At 46.4% G+C, this 23,289-nt stretch overlaps 2 protein-coding genes across 2 annotated transcripts; one reads left to right on the top strand and one right to left on the bottom strand.

The window, feature by feature from the left end:
• Positions 1–1,688: 1,688 nt before the first annotated feature.
• Positions 1,689–15,979, bottom strand: TADA2B (transcriptional adaptor 2B). Its single transcript, XM_006128227.4, has 2 exons — positions 15,454–15,979; positions 1,689–13,194 (listed from the first exon to the last, which is right to left on the bottom strand). The coding sequence occupies exons 1-2, from the start codon at positions 15,721–15,723 to the stop codon at positions 12,202–12,204; spliced, it is 1,263 nt and encodes a 420-aa protein (XP_006128289.1). The 5' UTR covers positions 15,724–15,979; the 3' UTR covers positions 1,689–12,201.
• A 130-nt stretch (positions 15,980–16,109) lies between these two features.
• Positions 16,110–18,302, top strand: CFAP184 (cilia and flagella associated protein 184). Its single transcript, XM_006128272.4, has 2 exons — positions 16,110–17,117; positions 17,485–18,302. The coding sequence occupies exons 1-2, from the start codon at positions 16,167–16,169 to the stop codon at positions 18,028–18,030; spliced, it is 1,497 nt and encodes a 498-aa protein (XP_006128334.2). The 5' UTR covers positions 16,110–16,166; the 3' UTR covers positions 18,031–18,302.
• Positions 18,303–23,289: the final 4,987 nt, after the last annotated feature.

Here is a 23,289-nt window from a genome sequence, read left to right as displayed (position 1 = left end):
CTGCTCCTTGGTCAAAAAGTACCAGTGGCGTATATAACACGCATCCTCACAATCCACCCATTGGACACAGAGCATAGGCTATTCAAATGCACTCAATAGATACACTGTTGCCACTGGTGTCTAGGGTAAAACTTTGTGTCTTTGATTGGAGCAATTAGGTCAACGCTGAGCACTCTTTAAAAATGTTGGTTTGTGGTTATAGGAGTGTGTTTCCTTAAGCCCTGTGAGTTAACTTTGGAGAATTCTTATTTTTACTTACTGGACTGCCTCTATACATGTATTCTCTAAACCAGGGCTGAGCAAAATGCAGCTCGAAGTCAGCGGATCCAGCTTGCAGACCACCTTGCTAGGACCCTCAGGCACACAGCTGCTGCAGGTTTAAAGCACAGTCCAGCAGCTCTCTGCTCTGGAGTGAGGGGGAGGCTTTGTGTGATCTCCCAGCCCACTCCTCAGCTCCTGTTGGCCAGAAACAACTGGCCAATAGGAATTGACCCCAGTCAATCTCTCAGCTGGAAACAACTAGCCAATAGGAGCTGAGAGATTGGCCTAGGGGAAGAGCCTCTTCCCTTAAGGAACTTAGAGCCAGTGGAGGGAACCAGCCTACAGCTCTAAGGCTGTCTACACTGCAGAGTTATTTCAGAATAAGCTATTCCGGAACAGTTATTTCAAAATAGCTTTTTTCAAAACAGCACGTCTGTACCGCAGGGAAGCCTAAAAATTAGTCTAACAGGCTTCCCTAATATAGACATGTTATCTTGATTTAGAGCCCCATGAGGAATAATTTACTATGGCCCAGCTGAGGGGCTATTTCAGAATAGCAGAAGTGGAGTGTCTACATGTGTCTTTCAAAATAGGTATTATTCTTTGTAGAATGAGGTTTACCAAAGTCTGAATAAGTTGGACATTATTTAGAAAGGAATTGCTGGGTAGACACTTGCGTTATTTCAGGTTAATGGCTGTTATTCTGAAAACTTTTCTATGTATGTAAGAAAAACCCTCTTGCGCAACGCCATCTTCCTGAAAAGTAATAACTGTAACAGCATTGCACAAGAGGGCTTTTCTTGTGCACGAAGGGGCAGTGTAGATGCTCCTTCTTGCGCAAGAGCCTCTTCTGAAAAAAAAGGTGGCTCGTTAGGTATGCAAATGAGGCTCAGCAATATTCCATGCTTAGCTTCATTTGCATTTTACTCACGCAAGAAGCCTCGAGTGTAGACATAGCCTAAGTGATCTAGAGCTGCAGCAGGCAGGGAGTCAGCCAGGAGATGCTTAGGTAAGCACCTCCCACCCAGAGCCTGCCTCTAGCATCCCTGCCCCTCCCTCACCCCAACTCCCTCCCCTAGCTCACCATCCAAATCCTCTACCCTCCCTTGCCCCAGGTCCTAACTGTCTCTCAGGCCAGAATCCTCTCCTACACCTAAACAACCTACCAGGCCCTGCACCCCAATTCCCTGACCCAGGTTACAACCCCCTCCTTCACCCAAACACCCTCTCAGACCTCTCACCATCTCTTGCACCCTAGTCTCTTACCCTGTGATGTGCCCTTCTGCACCCAGCTTCCATCCCAGACCCTACCCTGCACCTCCACATAAGTGAAGTCCTTGACCACTTTCCAAAATCTTGTCTCCCCCCCCCCCCAAAAAAAAATCTTGCCTACCCCTGTTCTAAATCCAATCTGTTTTAGTGCTGAGAGAGAGAGAATGGTTTTTAAACTTTGTGACACCTCAGGGGATTGTTTGACAGCACCATGGCAATGATTTAGAATAGTACAAGTGCTAGGTTGTTCCCTTTATAGCCAGACTTGTCTGTCTGAACAGAGACCAGTTTAATGTAGGACAGCACTAACTTAGTTTCTAACCTGACCAATTAGAAAGCAGAACAAACACTTTTTTTCAGGTGGAAAGGGTGTTTAATCTTTCAATACATACATAGAGATTAATTGCTGTTGTCTTAGAATTATAGAACACTAGAACTGCAAGGGACCTCAAGGTCATCGAGTCCAGTCCCTTGCCCTCATGGCAGGACCCAGTACCATCTAGACCATCCCTGATAGATGTCTATCTAACCTCTTAAATATCTACAGAGATGGGGATTCCACAACCTGTCTAGGCAACATATTTCAGTGTTTAACCACCCTGACAACGAAGAAGCTTTTCTTAATGTCCAGCCTAAACTTCCCTTGCTGGATTTTTAAGCCCATTGCTTCTTGTCCTATTCTCAGAGGATAAGGACAACGTTTTCCTCTCTCCTCCTTGTGACACCCTTTTAGATAGCGATTTTTCAGGTGTCATGTCCCCCCTCAGTCTTCTTTCCAAACTAAACAAGCCCAATTTTTTCAGTCTTCCTTCATAAGTCATGTTCAAGACCTTTAATCATTCTTGTTGCTCTTTTCTGGACCTTCTCCAATTTCTCCACATCTTTTTTGAAATGTGGTGCCCAGAACTGGACACAATACTCCAATTGAGGCCTAATCAGCGCAGAGTAGAGGGGAAGAATGACTTCTTGTGTCTTGCTCACAACACTTCCGTTAATGCATGCCAGAATCATGTTTGCTTTTTTTGCAACAGCATCACACTTGACTCCTTTAGCTTCTGGTCCACTATGACCCCTAAATCCCTTTCTGCAGAACTCCTTCCTAGACAGTCTTTTCCCATTCTGTGTGTGACACTGATTGTTCCTTCCTAAGTGGAGCACTTTGCATTTGTCTTTATTAAACTTCATCCTATTTACTTCAGACCATTTCTCCAGTTTGTCCAAATGATTTTGAATTATGACCCTGTCCTCCAAAGCAGTTGCAACCCCTCCCAGCTTCATATAATCTGCAAACTTAATAAACATAGTCTCTCTGCCAATATCTAAGATATTGAACAGAACTGATCCCAAAACAGACCCCTGCAGAACCTCATTTGTTATGCCTTTCCAGCAGGACCGTTACCTACTCCCTGAGAATGGTTATACAGCCAGTTATGCATTCACTTTATAGTAGCCCCATCTACTTTGTATTTGCCTAGCTTATTAATAAGAATATCATGCGAGGCTGTATCAAATGCCTTACTAAAGTCTCGGTATTCCACATCCACTGCTTCTCCCTTATCCCCAAGACTCGTCATCCTATCAAAGAAAGCTATCAGATTGGTTTGACATGATTTGTTCTTTACAGATCCATGCTGACTTACCTATCACCGTATTATCTTCCAGGCATTTGCAGATGAATTCCTTTAATTACTTGTTCCATTACCTTTCTTGGAATAGAAGTTAAACTGATTGATCTGTAGTTTGTGTTGTTGTTATTCCCCTTTTTATAGATGGGCACTATATTTTCCCTTTTCCAGTCTTCTGGAATCTCTCCCATCTTCCATAATTTTTTAAAGATGATAGAGGAGGTATCTGAGCCTTTAGCTATCAGCTCCTTGAGTATTGTAGGACGCATTTCATCAGGCCCTGCTGACTTGCAGGCATCTAACTTTTCTAAATTATTTGTAACTTTTTTTAAAATTTTATCTTCTCTAAACTTACCCCCCTTCCCATTAGCATTCACTAGGTTAGGTATTCCTTCATCAGACTTCTTGGTAAAGAACAAAAAAAAAGTCATTAAGCATCTCTGCCATTTCCAAGTTGTCTGTTACTGTTTCTCCCTCCTCACTGAGCAGTGGGCCTACTCTGTCCTAAGTTGTCTTCTTGCTTCTAATATATTTATGGAATGTCGTCTTGTTTCCCTTTGTAGCTACTTTGAGCTTGTTGTGTGTCTTTGCCTTTCTGATCTTGCCCCTGCATACCTGTATTATTCTCATATTTATCTTTTGTAACTTGTCCTAGTTTTCACTTCTTAGGATTCCTTTTTGATTTTTAGATCATGCAAGATCTCCTGGTTAAGCCAAGGTGGTCTTTTGCCATACTTTCTCTTTCCTACGCAGCGGAATAGCTTGCTTTTGGGCCCTTAATAATATCCCTTTGAAAAATTGCTAACTTTGTTCAGTTGTTTTTCCCATTAGTCTTCCTTCCCATGGGATCTTACCTACCAGCTCTGATCTTACCAAAGTGTGCCTTCCTGAAACCCGTTGTCTCTATTTTGCTGTTTTCCCTTCTAATTCCTTAGAATCATGAACTCTTATTTCATGATCACTTTCACCCAAGCTGCCTTCCACTTGCAGATTCTCAACCAGTTCCTCCCTATTTGTTAAAATCAAGTCTAGAACTTCCCCGCTAGTAGCTTTTTCAACTTTCTGAAATAAAAAGTGGTCTTCAGTGCAGTCCAAGAACTTATTGGATAGTCTGTGCCCCGCTGTGTTAGTTTCCCAACATATGTCTGGATAGTTAAAGTTCCCCATCACCACCAAATCCTGCGCTTTGGATGATTGTTAGTTATTTTAAAAAAAATAAATTCTCATCCATCTGAGTAGGTAGCCTGTAGTAGACCCTTAGCATGACATCACCCTTGTTTTTTACCCCTTTTTGCCTAACCCAGAGACTTTCAACATATCTGTCTCCTATGTCCAAGGCTATGTCTACACTTGCAAGATTTTGTGCAAGAGATGTGCTTTTGCGCAAAAGCATCTGTGCCAGTGTAGATGCTCTTACGCAAGAAATTCATGTTGCCTATCTACACTGGTCACTTGCGCAAGAAGAGTTGCGCAAGGGGGCTACATCTAGACTGGCATGATTCTCCATAAATGCTTTTAAAAAAGTTTTTCTGTTAAAAGCATTTGCGGAAAAGTGCGTCTAGATTTCCGCAAAAAATGCTTTTGCGCAAAAGCGTCCGTGCCAATCTAGACGGGCTTTTGCACAAGAAAGCACCAATCGCCATTTTCGCCATCAGGGATTTTTTGCGCAAAACACTTTAGCTGTCTACACTGGCCCTTTTGCGCAAAAGCATTTCCGGAAAAAGGCTTTTGCCCGAATGGGAATGTCAAAAGCATTTGCATAAGAAGCACTGATTTGGGACAGTAGAACGTCAGAGCTTTTGCACAAAATCAAGCAGCCAGTGTAGACAGCTGGCAAGTTTTTCCGCAAAAGCAGCTGCTTTTGTGGAAAAACTTGCCAGTCTAGACACAGCGGAGGGCTTTTTCCTGAGCAGGAGCATCATAGTTCTTGCGCAAGAAGCACTGATTTCACACCTTAGAATGTCAGTGTTCTTGCACAAAAATTCCCTGCCAGTGTAGACAGGCAGCATGTTTTTGCGCAAAAGCTTGCCCGTTTAGACACAGCCCAAGTGTATACATTTTTAATATAAGACAACCCCTCCTCCCTTTTTCCCCTGCCTATCCTTCCTGGGTAAGCTGTACCCTTCTATACCAATATTCTAGTCGTGTATTATCCTACCTAGTCTATGATACCAGTGATGTCAGTTGTATTTATTTATTAGCACTTCAAGTTCTGCTTGCTTATTAACTATACTTCTTGCCTTTCTGTATAGGCATCTAACATACCGATTTGATCTTGCCTCCCAGTTCTGCCTTATCCCTCCCTCCTTTTTCTTTGCTATTATAGCCCACACTTCCTCATTTCCTTCCCATCTCCCAGGTCTCCATGTTCTTCACTTACCTGTGGGCTTTGGGAACTTGTCCCTGTTGAATCTAGTTTAAAGCCCTCCTCACGAGGTTAGCCAGTCTGCATCCAAATACGGTCTTCCCCTTCCTTGAAAGGTGAACCCCATCCCTGCTTAGCAGTCCTTCCTGGAATGGTATTCTGTGGTTGAGGAAGCCAAAGCCCTCCTGGCAACACCATCTTCACAGCCAGACATTTGCCTCCAGGATGCACCTATGTCTGCCTGGTCTCCAACCTTTGACAGGAAGGACTGAAGAGAATACCACCTGCACTCCAAACGTCTTCACTGGTGCTACCCAAGCCCTGTAGTCACTCTTGATCCGCTGTCACACCTTGCAATATCATTAATGCCCATATGGATGAGTAGCATGGGGTATTAGTCAGAGGGCTAGATGATCCTCAACAATGCCTCTGTAAATATCTCGGATACGGGCCCCTGGTGAGCAGCATACCTCCTTAGTTACATGTCAGGGTGATAGCTGGGTATCTCAGTCCCCTCAGAAGAGAGTCTGTGACCACCACTACTGTATGTTTCCTCCTTGCCATGGGGGTACGAGGGATTCTCCTCAGCTGTAGGGGGTGATTCCTTATCGCCTGTATCAAGAAGAGCATAGCTGTTTGCTAGTACCATGGTGGGAGTACCAGAAATAGCCAGCTGCCAGTGTCTGCCCTGAGCCATCTCCTCCACCAGTAGTGTGGCACCAGTCTTGTGTAGTGGGACAGCTACCTCAGCTGTCTCCACATGAACATTGTCCAGGAATTGCTCATGGATTCGGATGTCCCTCAACCTAGCCACCTCCTCCTGTAGCTCTCTCACCTGCTTCCTGAGAGATTCCACCAGCAGGCACCTTTCACACTGGTTGTCCTCCCCCCAGCCTGGATATCAGTAAGTGGGAATTGCAAGCCACAATCCCTGCAAAACCACACCAGTGTCTGGGTAGAGGCATCTATGGTCAGGTGGTTTTTCTGGCTCCAGGTGGAGGGAGACTGAAGCACTGCTGGCACAGGTCTTGGCTCACAGCTACTGATTTCGTGTCAATTAACTGTCTAACACATAAGTCAACAGGTACTAGTACATTAGCCCATGGAGTCGGTCCTTGAAGTATTCTTCTAAAATAACATGCTGGAAAAATGCAGCAATGGCAAAGCTCCAAATCTGGCTGCATTCATTAAAATCATTCTGGGAACATAAGATTAACACCATAATAAGAAAACAATTACTAAAGTACTTTGTGTGCTGACATACTTTGCATCAGTGGATATATGCTATGTGCTCTGATGGAGTCTAGCCTCTCTGAGGTTTGGGTGCCTCAGGTGCATGTCTCTGTGAGGCAATGCTGGTTACAGCCTCATGCTTTTGTTAAGTAACTGGACACCTGTGCCACTAACACTAACAAGATTGATTGCTGCATGTATGTATTAACTGACCTACAAAGCAGAGCGGCTGAACCAAACATTAAAATTGTCTGCAATGAGCTTTTGGGGAGCAGAGCAAAAGTGGCACATACATTTTTGATTTACTCCTATCCCCAGGCAGCTTTTTTACTGCTTTCCCACCTAGTTAGTTACTGAGCAATGGTATACTTGGGTAATGTTACATTTACAGCAGCTTAATATGCAGTTTTTGGTCAGAGAAGTTTGCTGTTGGAAGCAGCCTGATGTCAACACCACCGCAGTAGTAAAAAGCTGTCCCTAATGCTTTTGAGACACCAACACTGAGTGCCTATTTAAGACAGAAAAAGGTACTTGGAGAGAGTATCCTGTATAACTGCAGGATCACAACTCTTCTCCCCCCAGAAGGCTAGTATTTTGCCTGTTTTTAATAGGGATGTAAGTGATTAGTTGAGTAGTTGACTACCCTATTACCCAATAAGCCTAGGCAGCTTGGGGGAGAGGGGCGGGGGGAGAGCGAGCAGCAGCCGCCAGGTAGCTCCTATTACATTTAAAAGGCAAAGCCGCTGTGGGGTTAGCTGCCAGGGCAGAAGCTAATACCATTGCTGCTCTGCAGTTCCCCATTTATTGACTAACCAAATAGTTGAGGGAAATTCCATTGACTACTTGATTAGCTGATTAAATGCAATTTAATGTCTTTAGTTTAACTGCATCTCTCCAAAAAGCAAAAGCTGCTACAAACAGCTCCCACTTATTTTTTCCCTCCCACCTGGGAGCACAAATTCATAAGCATGTCTAACTGCCTTTCTGTAAAATACAGGCTCTATTACTAACAGTAATAAAAAGACTTTATTAATGTAAAAATCTCAGTTATACAATGGGAAGAGATCTGTTCAAATGTGTTTGTGCACAGTGTTCCCATTTAGTTAGATTTTACATGACTGCAGCAAAGGCAGTTATGGGTATAGCATAGCTGCACTAGAGCACACTTCAAATGAATGCATGGTTTGATTTGATTTACAAAAAAAAAAAAAACCACACACACACACACCCATACCGACACACCCCTACTGAACTGAATACACTTAAACAGGCAGCTGATATCCTCCTTGCAGTATTTTCTTACCATGGTTTAAAAGTAGTTGGGGTATATGCAACAGCCTCTTGCAAGATCTCTCTTTAAAAAAAGAGATTGGCATAGTACCATAGCACCAACTGTATGGAAGAAAAGTGGTAAAGTACTTAGGAAACCATAAATGAAGTCCAAAGCCATTCCTGGACCCTGAATCACATATGTCCACTGGAATCATTCTAGCATCCTGAACAGCTACTTAATACTAAGGATGGTTTTCCTACCTCAGGTATGCAGATAGCACTTCTTGCTGCTGAAGAGCTTGTAACGTCAAAGCTGATTAGTACATATTTGTAAAGTGAAGATAAAAGTTTCATTGTTACAGAAAAAAAGTTGGTTAGGGAGGGGCTTATTGGAACTTGGTTGGGCACAATAGATACACAATGTTAGGGACAGGATATAGTAGTATACTTAAAGGCGAGGTCATCACTGTTCTTGTACAGGTTGAAACTCTCTAGTCCAGCAACATCTGTCAACTAGCACAATTTTAGTTAGCTAGATGGCCACCTCCTCATCCGTGCAGCCAAATTTTCCAGTGTTATTTACAGCCAGCAGTCCTAGGTCCCACTGTTCTGTGCTATTATTTAGCTCTAGTTTACCCTTACATGTCTAAGAGCCCAGTAAGCAGTGGAAGTGCAGGTAATACTGTTACATAATCTTAACCTCCCATGGCTGGCAAATTCTCTGGTCCGGCACCAGTCAGGTTCTGAGGGTACTAGACTAGAAGGGTTCAATCTGTAGTACAGGGTCAGTGCTCTGAACACAAGCTCAACTGTCACAGTTTAAGCTAATTTCATTTCTCAGGACAGAGACGATAGTCTCAGAGGGGTAGCCGTGTTACTCTAACTTTAAAAACAATGAGTAGTCCTGTGGCACTTTAAAAACTAACATATATCATGAGCTTTCATGATTCTCTATATATTTGTTAGTCTCTAAGGTGCCACAGCCCTACTCATTTTTAAAGAAATTATAGTGCTATTTGAGGCATCCACAGACAGTCAAATAGCAAGTTCCTTGTAAATTAGCAACATGTATGTTGGATTAATTCAGCATAAAAAGGACGTGTATTATACATGGTGGTATGGTTTGAAAAGCACTTATGAAATATTACTGAAGTATCCAAAAATAGCAATGCTGTGTCTTTAAAAGTGCCTGCTATTTCCCAAAATAGCAGGTGCGTGCTATTCTGGCATCCCTGTAACATTAAAGGATTTATCAGAATAATGCGGTCTACACAATACCACATTTCAAAGTAAGCTTTTTCAACAGACTCTGAATAAGCTACACAATTTGCGTAGTGCAAAATGTGTAGCTTATTCCAACAGAAGGATGCTGTCTAGACATACCCCTAGGCTAAGAGAGCAATGTCACGTGAGGATGCTGAACAGTCATTTCCTCTAGCACAAGTCATCTTTACTTAAATAAAATAGTTGACAATGAAACCTTGCTGCTAAGGAAGCCCTTTCTGACAGAATAGCATTCAAAGGTAACAGAACACTTCTGCATCCTTGAATCTGCTTCCAGGGATGAAATAACTATTGATATCCATGGTTTTCATACATTAAAAATACTTTATTTTACATTCATTCAGATCTTCAATAAGTTATATCTAGCACCAAAGTAACATTTTTGGAAGGGCTGAGGAAATAGGAAACTACAAAGTGTAAATGTAGAAGAGCTGATTTATACAATATTTAGTTGAATGTCATGAGTGCTTAGAAGGCTGATTCTTTTAGTTATCCATCAGATGGGCTTCCAAATATTGCTTCAGTTAAACCAATTAAAAGTTTTGCTAGAGCACCTTCAAAGTAAAAGTGATGTAGATTTAAAAAGTTACTAAATGAAAAAGTTACTTATGCAGCTGATGTTCCAGAATACTGAATGTATGGTGATGGTATGGCACCCGGATAAAAGGATTTACAAATTGAAAAGAACAACCAACCATCTTATCCAGTAACCATGCTTGAAAATAGAGACAGATTGAGAATCTTCTCCCTTTCCAAGTAAGTAGGGCATGAAAATGCATCATGGTTTGTAGTATCTGAACTTGTGTATGCACAAAAGGATACACACAAGTGACAGAGGTGGTTCTCCTAGCTGTTGAGCACACTGCAGTCACTTGTACTGCAACAAAACAAATAGTGGGACTGACAGTTTTATCTTAAGCATTTTACAAGAAGCCATTTACAATTATGACAAAAAGCTTTACACAACTGGGGACATAGCCCTTGCCTTTCTGAAGAGACTTTATACCACAAGCTCAAAAGAAAAAGCCACCATGAAGTCCCTTGGAAATTCTTACTTCTGTACTAATACTATTATTAGCACTCACTGTTAACACTGTTTTGGTAATGCTGAATACATTGACAATTAAGAACACTCAATTCCATGTGTCACATTCTCTTCAGCTTGAAAGAATAATTACATGGCTTGAGGATTACTTCTCTGTCCACTGCATGAAATATCAAAACAAGTGTTAGACATTCTGAATGCTCTATTTTTTCTAGTTATCTTCAAGTACCAATTTTCAGAGTGCCTGCATTCCAAACACATCAAGTTAGCTAACTTCCCAGTTTGGAAAGGTCTCTTAAGAAAAAGAAGCCAGCAAGAATATAGGGAACTAGGAATTAAAACCCAGAAGACCCTAAATAGCACATAGTTCCCTGCAATTTGCAAGAATATCAGCTAGAAGCAGGTTTTTTTTTTTTTTTTAAATTTGCTACATTCAGATAAGGTATTTGTAACAAAAATCCTACTTTAGTTCTTCAGAATTGTTCCCTGCTTCACAATTAAGAATTTGATGCACAAGATTAACATTTTATTGATCAGATACTGCTCATGTATGCTCTGCTTGGAGAGAAATTTGTGCTTGTTGCAAGCACCAAATTCATAGTGTAGCCCTTAAAAAAATCCCAAACCAACAACAAAATAAGCACCACAATCTCTCCCCCAGAAGTTGGTATATCACATTTTAGTGAAATGCCACATTATTTGCACTGAAGCAGACCACATAGCAAATTAAGATTTCTGCTGCCACTTGCAATAAATTAATGTCAAAATATTTTAAGCAAAATATGTGCAGTAGGCAACATGTAATGGCTTGATTTAGGTTTTGTGTTTTTAAACAAGCAGGGAACTTTAGCTGCAAGTCTAAAGTAGCTCCCATGTTTTTACAGTGTCAGTGGTTTGTACATCAGTAATAGATGAAAGTGTACAAACAACAGGCCAGATTCAGAAGGACATTACTCTTCCCTGGACCAGTTAAGCCCCCCTCCTCCCCCCCCCCCACCACTTCCTGTGTCCGGAGTAGGGGCAAGGAACTTAGTTCCTATTGAATTATCTGTCACAGGAGTTTTCTAGAGAGCCTATGCCAGCACAGACCCTTAAGTTGTCTGCCTAAGAGTACATTCAGTGTGAAAATAAATCTTAAATAATCTGTTCCATGAGGGAAGTGACTGGAAGCAACTTATCCACCATATTCCATGTCTTTGTCCCATCCTGTTGATTCACCTCCTCTTGCATTTTCTATGTGCTCACATCATTCTACCATACTACAGGTCCTTGTTGTTACTGAGTAAAGAGTGCTGGAAACTAATCACTGTTCAAGAAATGCTCACTTCAAGTGTTCTGTACTTCAAAGCTCAGGATTTTCTAAGTATGGTTTGGTTACCAGCACCATGTATTGCTGTCTCTTCAAGACAGGCTCCACCATGCAAGGCTCCACCAAATGAATGCTTCCCCACCCCAAAATAAGCAAGTGTTGCATTATTAACCCTTTTGTTCAACAGTAGAGAGTGTAACAACTAGCCTTTGGCTACTGGAGTTGAATAAATCAAAGTAAGAACCTATCCATTCCAATAATGTTCCAAAATATAATAAAATTTGATCACCTCATCTGCAATGAATATTTAACAGCAAATCCTTCATCTTAAAGTAGTTAACTCTGAAATCAAACAAGAAGTTACAGTTTGATATTTTTCATGATCCAGCGATGTAGAGTCCTTTTGGACAGGACAGTAAATACTCATATTTTACAGAGAAAGAAAAGCCTATCTTCAGGGAAGGAGAGAAAGTATTAGAGCCATTTAGCTCATGATGAGCCATGTGTTCACAATGACTCAGCTTTCAGATCAGTTTCATGAAGCGTCCCTAGATATCCAACCACTTTCTGTTAGGAAATTTAAAATCCTTTTCTTTAGTACCTTGTCCAAGTAACTGGGAAGACGACTTTTGGAAGGAATACCCTGTCTTTTTTGGAGATGGTCTTTAATAATTATAGTTTTCACAGTCACATAACGTGCAGGACTCAGATTTAGAGAACTACAGAGTACCTTTTCTCTGTCTGATAAGAGTTCAAAGCCAGGCAGATTTTCAATTGCAGCAAATTCCCCATCTTTACCATCTTCCTTTCCTCTCTTGGAACTGGCTATGTTTTTATTCTCCTTCCTCTTCTCCCGTTTATGTCTAGCTGCCTCATACTCCGCTGACTCTTCCATTTTGGTAATTCCATTTCGCCGGTACCGCTGCAGTTCTCGAATCTTTGCTCGAAGTATCCTCTCTTTGTGCATATTTTCAAAAAAGTCTTCAAACTCCTTACAAGACATGAATTGATAGAGAGGCCTCAGTTTTAGCCTCAACTCCCTTTCTTCTTTTGTGATTTTCCGTTTTGGAGCTTTTTCTTTGTCCTTTTTATCTTTCCCAAGAAAGGCAGGCACCAGATTATAATCTCGTGCAATGTTTTTTCGCCGCTGCCTCTCCTTAAGCTTTCTTACATACATATCAACGTGAGCTCTTTTCAATTCTATTTCCACATCATCATCATCATAGTTCACTGAAAGGCCACTGATCAGAGTCTCAGCATCTTGGTCATACTCAATCTCATAGTCATCTCGAAGTGGCATATACCCCAACTGCTGCTGTTCTGCCACTGATATGTCCAAAGGAGGGAGGGGTGTGGTTAGGCTAGGAGAAAGTGGGCCACCACTGGGACAAGTGTGATCTGTCACTCTATTAGGGATAGTGTCAGGGATGCAAGCTTTTCCAAGGTTGCCATGGATATACATGCTCACATAGTGTTCCATCACTTCCTGGGGAGTTCGGGATGCTCCAACGTGAGCAGCCATATCCTCCTAGAAGGAGAGAGTTCAGGAAATTAGTGCCAACTTGATTAGCTCAGTTCTAAAAATACACCAAGTTATCAAGAATAACGTCTCAAGTTATCAAGAATAACATCAACTAGGGATATGAATGATAGTCAACTATCTGATAAGCAAATGCTTATTGTATAGTCGAGTCAACTAGTCACTTCCCCCACCCCTTGCTGCCTCTATCGGAAATAGGCAGTGGGGGAGGGGGGAATGAACGACAAGGGGGTACTTCAAAGAGGCAGCATCACATGGAGCCTGGGGCCACACCCCGGGCTCCGTGTGGCCCTTTGAAACACCACATGAAGTCTGATGCTGGACTCCGCGTGATGTTTCAAATTGGCAGTGCCACACAGAGCCCTGGGGTCAACGGGGGAGTCCCCAGCCAGCCCTATGCTCCCCGCAGTGCGTTTGCCTTTGCAGTATAGCAACAGCCCTAGGGTTATGGGAGATTTGATAATGAGCCTGAGGATGTCCCTTCCTGGTGTTGCTCATGCAGATACTGAGGATGTGTTGGAATTCATCGAGAAACCATTGTAGTTTGCTCAGTCTGAGAGTTTAGGCACTGGGGTGCTGTTGGCATCTGTATGTATTTGCTACACTTCAAAGTTAGAGGCGCCCTATCAACTAATCGAATAGTCGATGCAAATTGCATCGACTATTTGATTAGTCCATTACTTGAAATTTAACATCCCTAACATCAAACAGAAGTGTCTTTTTCTCAGCAATATATACATTAGCCATTCTAGTGTGGGTTCACACCATCTTGTTCAAAATGCATCAACTATTCGATTAGTCAACCACCTAATACTTAACATCCTTATGCTATACCGTGCCAAAACAAGGAAATGTTGTTAATGTAGTTTAAAGAGTAAGAATCCATGTGACTTAACAGTTGTCACATACTGGAATGAAAAATGAACAGAGGTGTAATTAGAAAACAGAACAAGTTAGCAAACTGAATCAGACCTGCAATAAAACTGGATAGGGTTATGTACAAAAGGACATCTTTACTGTTCTTTTTAAAGGACAGATTTTGTTGCAAGTCTTTGGGGGGGGGGCAAACACTTCTTTTACTAGAATCACTCCCGCACATACTAATTATGCAATCTGTGGGCTTCTTTGGTGACTATTTCTCTTCAAATACACACACACACACACACACACACACACACGGACTGTGAAACAGGTACTGAAAAAAGGCAGGCTATCAAACAAGTATGAGGGGGTCACCAAATTAAATTAATAGGCAGCTTGTTTAAAGCAAACGAGTAAGTATTTCTTCACACAACACACAGTCAACCTATGGAAGTCCTTTACAGAGGATGTCATGACAGCCAAGACTATAACAGGGCTAAAGGAAGAACTGGATAAATGTATGGAGGATAAGTCCACCAATGGCTATTAGCTAGGATGGGTAAGGATGGTGTCCCTAGCCTTTGACTGCCAGAAACTGGGAATGGGCAACGGGATAGATCACTTGATAACTAACTACCTGTTCTGTTCATTGTGTAGGGGCAGCAGTTCCTAACCACTGGTCCACAGACTGGCAGCGAGCCATGAACCCCTGCCTGCCGGGTCAACGCACACTGCCATGCCATGTCCCCAGATGCTAATGAGCCCACCAGCTGGAGTTCCCCATGCAGTAGCAGGCTGGGTGGCTCAGAAGACAACTGGGTGTGCTGCAACAGGTGCCGCAATAAGCTGTCCCTATTGGGGCAGCCTCACCGTGGCCCCAGCTCCAGCAGCCGCTACGCAGCCCGGCTCGTGGGGCCACACGACGGGCAGCTGCAGTGCTCATTGGGGCCAAGCGCCGTGGCGCTCGGTATCAACACTACTAGCCAGTCTGATGGCCTGCGAAGTGGTGAGGTTTCAGTGAGCCGCGAAAGGCAAAAACCGTCTTGAAATGCCTGACACCGGAGCACGAAGAGCAGCTGAGGGGGAAGGGAGCCGCTGGGGTGGGCAGACGAGCTGGCTGTCAGCCCCGGGACGCCGTGGAGCTGACACGGGCAGAAGGGGCGGCGGGGAAGCGCGAGGCACGGCTGGATGCGGAGCGTGGAGGGAACGACATCTCCCACCCGGAAAAGCCGCGGCCGTGACACACCGACCCCGAGTCCGGCTCCCTGGGCAGCCCCCCCCCCCCCGTTTGACAGGCCAGGGCAATGCCCGGCCCCGAGGCTGCCAGGGGAGGCGGGGTGAGCGGCTGCCGGCTCCGCGGCCCCCTGCGCTGCCCGGCTCGCTTACCCAGTTGCCGAAGCCGAACTGCTCGATCGCGTCCAGCAGCAGCTGCTCCTCCCGGCTGCTCCAGCCGCCCTCGGCCTCGGCCCCCCAGAGGGTGAAGCGGCCGCCGTCCACCAGCTGGTAGCCGTGCCATCGGCGGTGCGGCCCGATCTCGGCGCCTGCCGAAAAGCAGTCGGGGCAGAGCTCGATGTCGGCACACTCGGTGCAACGGAAGCGGAGCGAGCTCACCTCAGCCAGGCAGTACACGCAGTACTTCTTCCCCAGTTCCGCCATCTTACCCCGCCCGCCGCGCGGCCCTGCGCACGCGCGGCGCCGCCCATTCCCACAGACGGCCAATGGCAGGGCGCCCGAGGGTTGCGGACCCGAGGTGGAAGCCCAATAGAGCCCAAAACATCTGACACGCCCCTCCTCAGTGAAACCAATAAGAGGAGGGCGAGGAGGCGTGGCTACAAACGGAAGGCCAGTAGAAATCGAGGCTCTGCTTCCGTCCGCCTCTACTGTAACCAATCAGGTAAGCGACCCTAGGCAACCCCTTCGCGGAATGGTCGGCCAACGGTTTGTGGCGTCGGCGCAGTGGCGCAGCAGGGAGGGGGCAGCTCCTCCTATTGGCTGAAGGAGTCCGGCCTTGTCGCCTTGGCAACGGGGAAGACACGTAAACAAGGAAGCAGCGGGACTGAGACTGAGGCGCCCGAATCGCGCCGGAGCCAGCCGAGGGGATGGAGGAGGAGGGGGAGGAGGGCGCGGAGGCTCCCGCGCAGCCGGGGGAGGCCCCTGCGGAGCCGGGGGAGGCCCCTGCGGAGGCAGAGGGCCCGGGGCCCGGGGCGGAGGAGCAGGCGGCCGGAGAGGAGAGGCCGGAGGAGGCCGGGGGCGAGAGCCCCCCGGAGCATCCGGCGGCGGAAGAGGCTGCTGCGGAGGAGGAGGAGGAGGAGGCGGGGGCGGCAGAGCCGGGGGCGGGCACGGAGCCTCCTTCCCCGGCCGCGGAGGGAGCAGCCCCCGAGGCAGAGGCGGGAGCCGCCCACGCGGCGCCCCCGAGCGCCAGCTTCGCAGAGGGCGAGGCCGAGGAGCCGCCCCCGCTGCAGGTGGGGGAGGTGCTAAGCCCCCAGGTGAGCTTCGGGGAGGGGCCGCCGGGCCTGCCCCTGCTGGAGCTGCGCAGCCCCGCCGAGGAGGAGGAGGAGGAGGACGAGGAGGCGGCGGCGGCAGGCAGGGAGGCGGCGGCCGCGGAGGAGCAGCGGCAGCGCGCGGAGCTGACCGAGCAGTACCGCCTCCTGCTGGCCGAGCGCGAGCGCACGCGCCAGTACAACGGGCACCTGCAGTTCAAGCTCTACGAGATCTTCCGCAAGAAGGGCGAGGAGCCGCCCCGAGCGGAGCTGGACGAGCTGGTCTCCGACAAGGAGCAGCGCTACGCCAGGTACCTGACCATGCTGGAGGAGCTGAGGAACCAGCTGGCCCAGCAGAAGGCCTGGTACCAGCTCCAGATAGACGACCTGGAGCAGCAGTGCACCGAGAAGCTGGGCAAGGTGAAGGCCGATTGGCTCGCCTTCCAGGCCTGCAAGAAGGAAGTGGCCCTCTTCACCATGGGGCGCCAGATGGGGGGCAAGGAAGCTGCTATGAAGGAGGTCGAGCAGATCCAAGCCAAGGAGCAGCGTAAAGAGAAGGAGATGAGTGAGGTGAGGACACTGCTAACAAGGGACATGTGCTGAAGTTCCTGAGCAGTGCCCATGAAATCTTCCAACGGGGCCTTAATAGCATCTCTTTAGTGTACTTCCCACTCCCATGCATATATGCACACATTTTAGATGATAAAAGCAGTTAGGCAGCTAACAATGAAGGAGTCACACACAGCAACTTTTGAAAATCTCGGCAGGTATCTAGCACCCGCTAGAAGTCAGTGGAAGATGCTTAATGGGTTAGGTCATTTATACTTAGATTTGACAAAGTGTAAAGAAGTGCAATCCCAATAGAGAGGTGGACTAGAAAAGCTAATAAATCTTTCGTGGTCTCATTTCTACCATGGTCTCATTTCTACCATTCTAGGTTCGCCTTGAAAACATCAAGTTGCAGCATAAGGTAGAAAAGCTGGAAGCAAGCCTGAAAGCACAAGAGGAGCTGGCAGAGGGGCTGCATTTGATTGACTTTGAGCAGCTGAAGATAGAGAACCAGACCTACAATGAGAAAATTGAGGAGCGCAATGAAGAGCTTCTGAAGCTCCGGAAGAAGATCACTAATACCGTACACATCCTGACTCAGCTCAAAGAAAAACTGCAGTTTGTGGAAGCTCAGAATCAAAACCAAAGGGCCCACCTAATCGAGACTGAAGCACTGGTGACCCAGAAAAGAGAGATTCTGACAAAAACAAAACAGGCTAGGGATAGTTTACGAGTGCACAACCTGAAATTGCGACAGAAGTGTGGGCTTCTCGGAAGTGAGGCACTGTTGCGGGACTTTGAGAAGAAGGTGGATGCTGCTGAGGTGCTAAGTCAGCAGCTAGAGATGCTGAAACGTCACTATGCTGGACTCACCCTTACTTGTAAAGCCATAAAGAAAAAAATCAAGGAAGCAAAATCCTTTCTATTGGAATGAGGGGTTTTAAGAGGGGAGGTTAAAGACAAAAACAAAAAATGAGAACTTAAGTTGGCTTAATTCTGAAAGTGTTTTCCATGTAAAGGCTTGATGTAAAAGGATGGAATAAGCTCAATTTCACATTAATGCACATTTTGATTCCAAGTCTTAATGTTATACTTTTCATCAGGAGACTGCCATGAAGTTATGTTTTTTTCAGTGGCTCATGAAGAAACCTAGCATATTTGCCTAATCACTGTCCTACTGATATATTTTAAACTAGATTTACCCAGCATCGGATCCTTAACTCAGTTTTTTTTGTTTTCCATTTAAATCATTGCAGAGGGGTGGGCCTGGAGATGAGGGGTTTAGTATGCAGGTTGATTACCCCACCCTTTTCTCACCATAGCAGCTTGGGATCAGGTGAGAAGCCTCTCTCCATGGCTGCTGCAGCTAGAGAGAGCACAGCCAGAGGAGAGTACATGTCCTCTGGCTGGGGTAAGTCCAGGTTCATTTGTTCCTGCACTCCTGGCATTATACTTTCTCCTCATACCCTGACGAAGGAGAACGGCCAGCAATGTTCCTGTCTGAATAGGGCAGCAGGGGCTTCAGGCCCCCCTTCTCTCCCTAAAGCCATCGTCACCAACCAGTCAAGTTGATCCCGAGGGCTCAACGAGTCGATAGCGAGGTGTTTGGGCCCCCCCCCCCCCCCATTTGTTCCCACCTGTGAGAAGCCCCACTACCTACCTCCAATGAAAATGAGTGCCAGCGTCCTGCAGGGTGGACAGAAGTCCTGCAGCTGCGCGCCACTTCCGGGAGTTCTGGAAGTGTGCTGGCCGCTGTCCTCCCTCAGGTCTGTGGCGTGCCAAAACTTGCGAGGAGGGAGAGTCCCCAGAGGAGGCATGAGGGGGCTTCCCTGCGCCATGGGAGGGGGGGGGGGAGTTGGCCCCGGAGGAGGCGCATGCAGGGGCTTCCCTCCTCTGCAGGGGGAGGGGAGTCCTGTGGGGAGGCTGGTGCAGGGAACTCCCTGCCCCCACTGGCACCCTGTCCCCTCTCTCCTGTTCCCCACTGGCACCCTGTCCCCTGCTGCAGAACCCTGCCCCCACCCCAGCACCGTGTCCCCTGCTCCCACTGTACCCTGACCCCTGCATTTGTTCTGCCTTTTTTTAGTGGAATATTCCACGAGGAATAAGGGGGATTCCAAAAGAAGGGGTTTTTCTAACATTTGGTCCAGTCTAGACAGGCCAAATGTTGGAAAAACGTCTTCCTACATAAGAATTGGGGGGAAAAGTGGCAGTGTAGAGTGCATAAAAGCTGGGGATAGCAAGTGATGGAGAGGAGGGCTGTGTCTAGACTGGCATGATTTTGTGCAAATACTTTTAACAGAAAAGTTTTTCCGTTACAAGTATTTGCACAAGAGAGCATCTATACTGGCATGTGCCTTTGAGCAAAAGATTTGCTTTTGTGCAAAAGCATCCGTGCTAGTGTAGACGCTCTCTTGAGCAAGAAAGTGCTGATGGCCATTTTAGCCATCGGGCTTTCTTGCACAAGTAATTAACGTGGCTGTCTACACTGGCCCTCTTGCACAAGAATACTTGCGCAAGAGGGCTTATCCCTGAGCGGGAGCGTTGGAGTATTTGCGCAAGAACCACTGATTTTGTACAGTACAAAGTCAGTGTTCTTGCGCAAATACTCGCGGACAGTGTAGACAGGCAGCAAGATTTTGCACAAAAGCGACTGCTTTTGCGCAAAATCATGCCAGTCTAGACGCACCCGAGGAGAAAAGAGAGGGCAGCGCTTCAAAGAAGGGATGGGGTCTTGGGGGGAGGGGAGGGGAGGGGTGGGGTGAGGTGGTAGATCTTTGCTTGTTCTGATATTTAAAAAGTGATCTTGGGTATAAAAAGGTTGTAGACCACTGTCCTAAAGGATGCTGGGGGAGAGAGGCGGGGAAGGAGGCTCAAGGTTGGGACAATCCTTTCTGGCGAAGGAGGATGCACTGCCCTGAGACTCCCAGCCCCCATCTCTGCGCCACTCCTGCTGGTGATTGTCTCTTTTCTCTTATATGAGAAACAATCCCATTCCAGGCACAACCAAACCATTACCGTGGCTTAAGTTATGAGAAGAAGTTGCATACTGAATTTGGTGATCCTAGCACCATTTAGGAGGAGTTTTTGAACAGACAGATACATTCACAGGCAGACAAACTCTCAAATATATAGTAGCTATGCATTTAAAACACACACACTCTCTTCTAATTGCTAATAGCATCAACTTGTGGTATAAGCAAAAAACAATGAAATACCCTATAATGGGGTGTCTGCTCCTCACTGGTCCTTTAAGAGTAAAACCCAGCCCTAGGAGAGGGCTGAGAGAGCAAAGCACCACAGCTGAGGCAGGTACTAGCTAATTAGGGCCCAGCTGAAGGGACTATAAATAAAGGCTCCTGGAGAGGAAGAGACACAGACTCACTCCTGCTCTAGCTGGGAGCAGGAAGGCATCTAGATGCCGGGGGAGGGGGGAAGGAGAGGAGAGAGAGACTGGTAAAAGGCAAACAGCTGGGGAAACTCTGGCCAGGAAAGGCCCCAGGTAGCAAGGCCTGAGAGTACTAGGGATGGGGGAGGGGTGGTTGTCAAAAGTAGCAAGTCCACACTTCCTTGCCAATGATGAGTGGCTATTTCAGACTGCAGTTTGCCCTGAGATAAGGGGCTGATGAAGCTGCAGTGGGTCACTGAGGCAAGGTAGGCATAAGGAAGTGGGGGTTCCCAGAAGGGGAAAACCCCAGAGTTTGGGGCACTGTGATAGGGCAGTATCCAGAAGTGGAGAGAAAAATAGGTAATGGTGACACAGGTCAAAAGGGGGCACTCCAGGGCTGGATGAGCTAATTCCCAAGTGGCCAGCAGGAAATACCTGTAGCCCTGAGGCATGCTCCATTACATACCCTCAGACTCCAGTCCTGGCTTTGCCACTAACTCATGTTGTGGCCTTGACAATCTGTTCCTACCAACTATAAAGCAAGTGCTGACCTGCCTGTGTGTGTTGTGTTTTGAGGATTAATTTTTGTAACACTCTGAGGCTACTCTACACTGCAGGCTTCTTGCACAAGAACTGTTTTGTGGAAGAGTTCTTGTGCAAAAGGTCTTCCACAAGAGTGTGTCCACACTGCCATGTGCTTTTGTGGAAGAGATGTGCTTTTGCACAAGAGCATCCATGGCAGTGTGGATGCTCTTGTGCAAGATAGCTCTGATGACCATTTTAGCCATAGGGCTTTCTTGCACAAGAAACCTGTTGTCTCTCTGCACTGCCCTTTTGTGGAAGAGCTCTTGCGCAAGAAGGATTAATCCTCGTGGGGAGAGGAATAACTCTTGTGCAAGAAGCCCTGTTTTCCAACGCTTTGCTGTAAATTTACTTGTGCAAGAACGCACATGCAGTGTAGACACTCTGCAAGTTTTTGCACAAGAACAGCTGTTCTTGCGCAAAAAGCCTGCAGTGTAGACATAGCCTCATGAAGATATAAAGTGGTACATGTAGACTGTATTTGCAATGTATCAGCAGTCTAATTAAGAACAGAGGACAGGAGCTTCTTTTAGTATGAAAATATAGCAGTTGTATCTTATTTGCACAGTACCCTGTACAGGTGTTTGATTAACGTAGTTATCCTCAAGGTACGGTTGATGAAGCACTGGTGCTCTGGGAGCATCTTCCCTATTTGTTCACAGAATTAAAGCCCCAAGCCTCACGGCTGGATCCAGCTCATGGGAGGAGCAAGTGGCTCTATGTGCTGCTGCTCCCTCTCACCCCAGCCCCCTCCAGCTAGGGGAACACCAGCACACAGATGCACTGTCTAGAGGCTTTCCCCACTACTCCCATTAGGTAGAATCATGGCCAATGGGACCAGCGCCCAGGAGTGGTAGGGAGCACAAAGCCCCCATATTGCTGATGCCCAGACCCCTGCATCCCCATTTCCCTCATGTACCCCTCCCCCCAAGACCCTGTACTCCTAGCCAGCTCCTGCACTATTCCTTCCCTCCTGGCCAGACATTCTACCCACAAGGCCACCCCTACAGCCTCCCTCCTAGTCAGACTCCCAAACACTCACCCCCTCCTGTATCCCCATCCCTGTGCCACTCACTGGCAACCTTAACTCCTAAGTTTTGGCCTCATCCCAGATCTTAGGGAGGGGTTACAAAATCTACCAACCCTGAGATCTCAGAGTTAATCTGGCCAGGGGAGCCCTGAACCTTGGTCCTCTCTGCCCTTTTTCTTGCCTACTCCCCTCCCGCCCCATGGGGCTGGAGCAGCAGGGGAATGAGGTCTCTCAGTTGAGGGCCATATCAGTGAGGGTTCAGGGTAGGAATATAGAAGAGTAGTCTATTAGTCATTTACCGATAAGCCTAGGTTTATTGGATAGTTGAGTCGACTACTTAAGCAGCCCTTGTCCGCAGGGTGTCCCAGTGGGGAGTTGGAACCCCTGTGGACAGGAGCTGCTGAGGCTTCCTGGGACTCTCCATGGACAGGGGCTGCTGGACCTGGCACAAGATGGGAGCAAGCAAGTCCTGTTCAGTCCTAGCTCATGCTGGGTCCAGGAGCTACCCCCACTCCAGCTCTGCAATTTAAATGTAGTAGAAGCTGGGCTGTCTGCATGCCCAGATCTTACTACATTGAAACTGAAGAGCTGCAGCGAGAGTAGCTCCTCCTGCGTGCCTCCCTTATTGACCACTACACGATTACTCAGTTACTGCTGCTTAACATCCTTAGTTAATTTTTTTTTGGGGGGGGGGGGGGGGTAGGAGAGGGTTGCTGCCTCTCAGTTGTGTGGCCCTTGACTGATTTTTTTCTGTGGATCAGTGGCCCCTAACCACCAAGAAGTTCCCCATCCTTGCCACAAAGACATGACTTTAAAAGTTACATTTGGTAAACTAACATTAAGTTAAAGTGCTTAATCTGGTTATTTTGCTTTAGATTAAGATTTACTTTCTTATCAGTTATATACACCCCCTTATGTTAGAGCTGCATATTTAAGTTTTTATGCTCCAGTAGCCTAATATGAAAAACTTATTTAAGGTGTTCAGAGATAATCCAAGAGGTGATATGAGCCCTTAGCTATCATCTTTGAAAAGTCATGGAAGTAAAAAAATTCTAGAAGACTGGAAAGGGGCAAATATAGTACCTATCTTTAAAAAGGGAAATGAGAACCACCCAGGAAACTGCAGACCAGTCAGCTTAACTTCTTGTGCCAGGAAAGATAATGGAGTAAATAATTAAGGAATTCATCTGTGAACA

Source organism: Pelodiscus sinensis, chromosome 5 (assembly GCF_049634645.1).
Source record: "Pelodiscus sinensis isolate JC-2024 chromosome 5, ASM4963464v1, whole genome shotgun sequence".
NCBI lineage: Eukaryota > Metazoa > Chordata > Testudines > Trionychidae > Pelodiscus > Pelodiscus sinensis.
This window is presented reverse-complemented; position numbering and strand designations above follow the sequence as displayed.